The sequence below is a fragment of the Pyxicephalus adspersus genome, chromosome 1, assembly GCF_032062135.1.
Source record: "Pyxicephalus adspersus chromosome 1, UCB_Pads_2.0, whole genome shotgun sequence".
NCBI classification, from domain to species: domain Eukaryota; kingdom Metazoa; phylum Chordata; class Amphibia; order Anura; family Pyxicephalidae; genus Pyxicephalus; species Pyxicephalus adspersus.
Window position 1 is genome coordinate 82,189,248 of NC_092858.1, and position 7,520 is coordinate 82,196,767.

At 36.7% G+C, this 7,520-nt stretch overlaps 1 protein-coding gene across 3 annotated transcripts in view; it reads left to right on the forward strand.

The window, feature by feature from the left end:
- TPST1 (tyrosylprotein sulfotransferase 1) overlaps nt 1-7,520 on the forward strand; it is a 46,863-nt gene that overhangs the window by 28,280 nt on the left and 11,063 nt on the right. For all 3 annotated transcript variants that reach the window (XM_072416179.1, XM_072416195.1, XM_072416187.1), the window contains exon 3: nt 1,889-2,087. In XM_072416179.1, the coding sequence (XP_072272280.1) occupies nt 1,889-2,087 (199 nt within the window). The remainder of the gene's footprint in view (nt 1-1,888; nt 2,088-7,520) is intronic.

Sequence of the window (7,520 nt, forward strand, 5' to 3'; positions counted from 1 at the left end):
GTTTATACTTGAGTATATTTGGTAAAGTAAGATAAAAATGATAGGTTCATTTTATGGAGGCATTAGGGAATTAAAGATAACTTTAAAAGCAATTCTAGGAAAAATAAGTGCTAAATAAAGCACATTTCGCTTCTGTAACTCTTTTCACTTTGTTTTTCCTATTATTTCCAAGTGTTCTGACTGTAGTTGTTAATCTTATCTTAAAGCAAATAGATTAATTATGGAATAAAAAAGTCACACAGCTCTAAAGACTACCTTGCATACACCTTTGTAGCATAAATAGGTATCTGTTAAAATCTGTTTTCTGAATTTTCCATCTGCATTTACTATACTGTATGATAACGCCTTTTACAGCTGAGATGAAAGCACTTTTTCTTCGGTTGTATTTGGAAGTGCTCTGCTGAAAAATGTGTTTTCTCTCAAGTGTTATAGGTCCTTAAGGGATTTCATGATAAATGTGTCTCTGCCTGTGTTGTCTGATGAATTCCCGTCATTTTATTCAAATATTGCAATAAAAGAAAGCTGTGAGACCAGGCCACAAGCAGATGTTTTCTTGATAATTAGGATGATTTGAATCACATAATCAAAGCAGGAAAGTTCCAGAAAATTGCATCCTGTCAATGAATCATGCATATGGTGTTTTCACAACCTTTAACCCCTCCATCACTGGCTTTTATTTTATTAGAATAGAGAAACATCTTTTCTAGGCACTACTAATGGCAAGTTATACTGAATGTTCTTCTGTAAACAGGTAATTGACTTACCTAAAATTATACCTAAATATTACACTATTAAATCTCTTACATGTCTAGGTTTAAAAGACTTGGCCGTGCTCAACCCAGAAATGTTTTTGAGCCGGGTGGAAAGAATTTGTAGGCAGGTGGCACCAGCTGTGACCCAACTCTTCAGTAGCCACCCAAAAACAGCTGGAGGGTTAACGAAAAGTTCCGAGTGGTGCGCCCAGCTAAAAGGGGCTAGGGAGAACACTGCTTAGGCTTGGTACACATGTCAGCCTCAGGGCTGATACTGGATGAAAATCTAGTGGTTGTACAGCATTCGTAATTAATGGATTCATCCTGGTAGAGCCACAAACGATAGTAAGAAAAAAGTGAAGGGCAGAAAGCGCAGCAGGGTGCTGCTCCAACATTTCTCCGCTCGTTCAGCCTTTTGACAATTATTGCATATGTATACATAGCTTTAGGGGCATTGCAGACCCGCAGTTGACATGGGATTGGTAAATATTTATTTTTTTTGCATGCGGCTGTAGTGGATTGCAGTGCTATTTCAAAAAATTACATGTTTAACTGTTGTGGTGTTTGCCATTCCTGGGCATACATCAGCAGTGAGTTAGGTGTCCAGAGGCAATACTGTGTTTTTCAACTACAAGTATAAAAGAGGCCTTAAATGGAAAGATTTCACGTCCAAAAAATAAATAAATAAATATATATATATATATATATATAGTAGCCTATTTTGGAAAATAAGAATATATTTATATTTATATATATATATATATATATATATATATATATATTTTGTAGCTTATTTTTGGAAAAATCATGCCTAGGGCTTATTTTCAGGGTAGGTTTTATTTTTGAGGAAACCGTAGCACAAAATTAAAAAGAGCTTAATCTTCTGCTTTTCTATGAAAACCTGATCACTGTCTTAAATAATGGCATGCAGTGGCTTTTTTTGATTTTTTTTTTTAACAATATTCATTTAATTTTTGTTCATATACTTAAGTATCTAGCTTGGTTTTGAAATAGCCCAAAATATTTATTTATCTCATATATTAAAAATTCAGGGTATATGTAAACTAATTATGAATGACCACATCCAGTCTTGTGTCCTAATGAGAGTTTTTAATATTTTGTTTGTTTTTCCCCAGGGTGGAGAGGTCCACTGATCAAGTCATCAAGCCAGTTAATGTGGAAGCGTTGTCTAAATGGGTGGGGAAAATTCCTCCCGATGTTTTAAGAGACATGCCAGTCATTGCTCCGATGTTGGCCAAACTAGGTTATGATCCATACGCCAACCCCCCAAATTATGGGAAGCCAGACCAGAAGGTCCTTGACAATACTAGACGGGTGAGTGTCATAATACCAGTAGATTCTGACTTCACTTTGACTTATTTTGCTGCATGCTTGATTCTGGTCAGAGAGGATGAAAACATTAATGTCCAAGAAGCAGCATGACAGCCAGGGTATTGGTATGTTCAGAAAAAAAGTCAGAAACAATAGTACAAAGATCTTTGTCTTGACTTAGTTCAATAATGTGAACTGCAAAATATTAGTATTCATAAATTTATATGTATTTGTAGAAAAGGGGCCATTCTTGAACTGCTTTTACTTCACTTTATCTTGAATGTAGGCTGCTTCCATTGCTTTGTGGGGAGGCTTCAATGCTAAAAATGTATTCTGAGTAACTAAACCTATACAAACCCAGTAGCTAATGTGGACTTTCCATGGCAACAGTATTTTCCTTTCTCTTTTATAGACAAGGCCTTTGACATCACACAGCCTTTCATTGATGGAGGAGAAAGGCTGTTTCAGGCCTAATATATGGTTTATTAAAGAGAGATAAAGCTAGTATTTTTGCTCTTGTCACTATATTTTATACTATTGTTTCATATCCTGTGGACTCTTTTTCAGTTGATATCTGACATTCTGTGGATCAGATTAAATTGAACCTTACAACCAAGTATATTTAAACACAAGAATAGACATTTCATGTGTTTCGGCTTACTAGTACTTGGAAGTGTCTGCATTCGTTTTTTGATAAGTTTATTTTCCACAAGTTCAGAAATGTTTCTGGTGATGCAGATCAAGTATTATTGTAAATTGAACAATTAGAGTTTTGCCAGCTGTTCTTATCTGTGATATTCACACAGATGATGTTTGTAATTTAAATTAGGAACAACTTAGAGCTGTCATTGGCTATTTATAAAGGTAAGGTAAAACTATTGCAGCCATCATCACATCTAAATGTTGCTATAACACACTTTAACATTCAATAAATGCATTAGTGCATAGTGGCGCTAATTGTTTTTAATGCTACTCCTACACATTAAGGAAATGCACAGTAATGCTCCACTGTGTGTAGTTGTGCAAAAAAAAAAGTCACATTCAATTTTTGTTCTGATGCATCAAATAACACACTGCTTTAATGCAAAGCATATTAATGCGAGACATAATGCACAATAATGAGGTACACCAAAACTGAAAATGGGCTCAGTCAGTATGTGTGTGTGTATGTATATTAAAATTAAATGTAATGTTGACATTGTATTTTGTACATTTGAGTTGGTTGTATTGGGTCACTTACTCCTAAAACAGTCTTTTGCGCAGTATTTTGGCCATTGGAAGATGGCGCTGTGTCCTCATGTGAAGTGTGTAACAAACTCTTTATTAGTAAACAGTACGGCATACTCGAGTTTGTTGCTCACTTTACATGAGAACAGTGGTGTGGCCAAGGTATAAATAAAGATCCCCCTTTGTTACTGTCATATTTAGGTAAAACAAATATTGGTTTATAAATGAGTTTATAGTATTAGTGTGTATGTATGCTCACACACAACTCCAATGTCCTACTTCTTTTTAAAACATTACCCACATGACATATTGCTGCCATTCATTTTTTTTTTTTTTGTCTATTCCAGTTTATATTCCTAGTGAGAAAACCTTTTGTGTTCCAAATACACCCTTTAAAAAATAAATACAATGATTTTATAGGAAAGCACACTGCTGATCTTCTTTTTAGCAAATTAAACAATGAGCTCACATGTCATGACATAAATATCATGCCAACCTAGTTAAATATTTACTTACCATCTGGATGCTAAAATATCAGCACTATTCTCTGGTCACATAAGCAGCAATGGGTAACATTTTCAGTTATTGTTCTAAAGTGAACCATCATCTAAATTCTTCAGTTCTGAGGTGGGATGGGATTTGACCTGGGTAGGCCCCACTCCCCATATTAAGCTGTAATCGTTTATCTGTTGAGGGTTCTGTATGATCCACTGTGAAGCGGGTGACATTCTGATGAAAAAGCACTGCTTCCCTTGTCAACATTTTACTATTTATTTCTATTTGTAGTTTATTGTGGTATATTTGATCACCTCTATGCATGCACATTGAAAGGAATAGGTAAATAAGTTTTAGTTAAAGTTTTGCCTATTATTTTGCAATTTCTTGTTCACATATACTGATACCTGATTTACCACCTTGAATAAGGCCATTTAAACTCCTATCTACTTGTGAGTCTTGAGTCCGTTCACAGTTCGGGGCTGTGGTGCTGTAGCAATGTGTTCTCAAAATCCTGCATAATGGGTCCTGTGTGTATTTTATAGAGGACTGAGAAGAAATCTGCCTTGGATACCCTATCGCTGCATATTAATACTACTATTTTTAGTTTATTACATTATGATTCTCTGGGACGAGGTACAGAGTACATTATAGGCGTTAGGGGGAATCATTAATACATACATTTTCAGTGTTCTCCCCAGAAATTTTTTTCAGCCGGGTGGTAAAAAAGGGGGTGTGGCAAAACACACCAAATTTAGTGCTCCCAGTTGTTTATGCCATGGGTATCCAGTAACCTCTTATTGTTTCAATGTTCTACCTTCTCCCAATTATTTGTTACAACTTTGTAATGCCTGCCCTGTTAGTATATCCAATTTTTCTATTCTATGTATTTTGCCACATACAACATTAAAAAAAAACTGTCCATCAAAATGCACTTCCTTGTTACACGACTGTAACCTTCCAGTACCTCAACCTCAATAACATTTAGTGGGCAGAGTTCATTTTCTAATGATACCATAGTGATGAAGTTTTAGGGGATGTTAGTCACTGATGTTCCCCACTTGTACCTAAATTTTTGGTTTCTTACACGTCCCCATTCCCCAATTGAAGTTCAGAATGTTAGATAAGTGGACAGGAATGTGTAACAGGGCAGGGAGGCCAATTTTAATGGGCAGAGTGTTTTATGTTCTAATGATGCTGTAGTAATGAGATTGTAAGGGGAGAATGTGCCCGCCACTTGCACCTATATTTTCAGTTTTGTACCCCCACCCTCCGCTAAATTGGTGTACAAAGAAGAGAAGCAGACAGTAGTTTCATAGGTATAGGTTTGTGACAGGTAGGTATATATTTAGGGGCCCACCCCAACGCTCCTTGCTATGTTAGTGGCTCCGGGGTCCCCAATTTGCACTTTCAATTTAGGACTCCTAGTTGCACTTTCCTCTGAAACAGCAACCCCAGACTTTTTATATTTGTGACCCCCATATCTTTAAATTCTGTAAACCTGGGGGGCTGAAATTGTAATAACTAGTATCCATGAGGGTCCCCTGTACACCCTGAAAATTACAGGTCATTGTGACAGAGTTTAGGAGATATGGAGGATTGTACACAGAGAGCTGTGAGGATGCAGAATGACATGGATACTTTATACACACTGGATACATTTCACAGGCAGAGCTTGTGCTATGAGATGGGGTCGGGGCTGCCTGTGTCTCCTTCACATGAAGGCTGAACTGTGTGCTCATCGGCAGCAGCAATCCTCTGAATGGATGACACAGAGCAGCCTGAGATCCGTGCATCTGAGGATGAGAGCTGCCGAGAGCTGGGCGGGGTATTCAAATCAGCCGGGCGGAGCAACCGGCTAAAAACCTCTGGGGAGAACTATGCATTTTCATACATAGTACAGTAAGCACATCCAGACATACAAATACTACAAAGCTGCACTCTCAAATCAAATAAAAATGCTTTGCTGTTTGTAGAAACGAGACACTTGAGATAGGAACTTGCCCTTGCAAACTCAAAATCTCAAACACACAAACATCTTGCTTACCTACAATTTTCTGAAATATGTCTGTCTTGCAAATAGGTTAGGCTTCATGTAGTCTCCATTTTTGTTACTACTTGGTCTGCACACCTTCTTTTTTTATACTTCAAGCACAAAGCCAATAAAAGTGGTTACCAGCAAGACTATACTGTATAAATACAAAAAGAATCCACACAACACATATGAATTGATCCTTCAGTAGACGTTTTACATAAATGGTTCACAAAAAGTACAAATAATAATGTCATAAATATTATACAGTAATGACTTATGCATACACCTTATTAAAGCATGGGTACAGTTACAGGGAAGAGTACTGAAACATCTAGTTCTAAATTGCAGTGAGGAATGATTGGAATGTAAGACAGGTTTTTACTTCTTTCTGGGGCCCTATTGAAGAAATTGACCCTCACTTTCTGTTTTGCTGAGAATGGTTTACCCAGCCAGGAAGTGAGGGAAAATCTGCAACAGGGACACAGGTCCAAAAAAAAATTTGACAGGTTCTTGCCTTCCCTGCTTCTTTACTAAATGTTTTTTTTTCTGTTTTTGCTCTTGGAGAGTTCCCCTTACTTCATGTCTGGCAAAATGTCAGCAGGGCATAAGTTGAGGAGATGTCTCTTCAACAGAGACTGGAATAGCAGTGAAAGCCTGACACAGGTTCTAACACTTTCCCATTCTATCTAATACTAAAAGAAAAAGGCTGGACAGGATACACACTTTAATACTATTACCAACTCCAGTGGTGTGAGAGAAGAAGCAAAGAAGTGGCAACCTTTCAGGGCTAAAGTGTTCCACAAAGTATATTGTGGCAGTCATTTGATGGGTGTGTTGTGCGCCTTCTTGTAATTATAACATTTAGGTGATGAAGAAAAAAAAAATAATTCCAAATCAAGTCTCGGTGAATCCATTAAATTAGGTTTTTATGTGAATAGATGATTAATAATTTGAAATAGATATGGAGATAGAGCAGATGGTGAAGCACTGCTAGCCAGGGAGCTGTTACCTAGTAAAATAGATTGTGATAAATAAGATGTGTTCATTTTCGTATTCCCAGCCATAAAATGGGAGACATTAATTAAGAACCTAGGAGTGCATATGAATATGATTGCTGAATTGGCCTGTTTAACATGAAATTTCATAAAAATGATAAATTTGTGGTTCATGTGCTTTAAAATGTAATAATTTCCGTTTTAGATTGGCTTACATCATGCTTGGTATCATACGAAATTCTTTATATATATATATATATATATATATATATATATATATATATATATATATATCTGGTATATAGCTGTTGACTAAATCAAGCTGGCCATATTCTTTCGGGTTTCTCTTCAGCTGAATAAAAGATTCAAGAACGCTCTATTTCCTAATGATGTACGATGCTTTTAGCGCTTCTTCCTCTGTGCTTTCAACTTTAGAAAGATATTTCCTAATTGGATGATGTAGACATTTGCCAGATTGCTGGGAGATGTCCCCTGTATTACCTTTTTGGCTCTTTGTTGTGCTAGATTCTATTCATTTAAGCTGCGTACACACGTCCAATTTTTATCGTTGGAAATGAACAACGAACGAACGACGAACGATCGATTGGTCAAAAATCGTTCGTAAAAAAAGTAACCAACGACGCCGACGAACGAGAATAGTCGCTGGAAATGAACGACCGGACC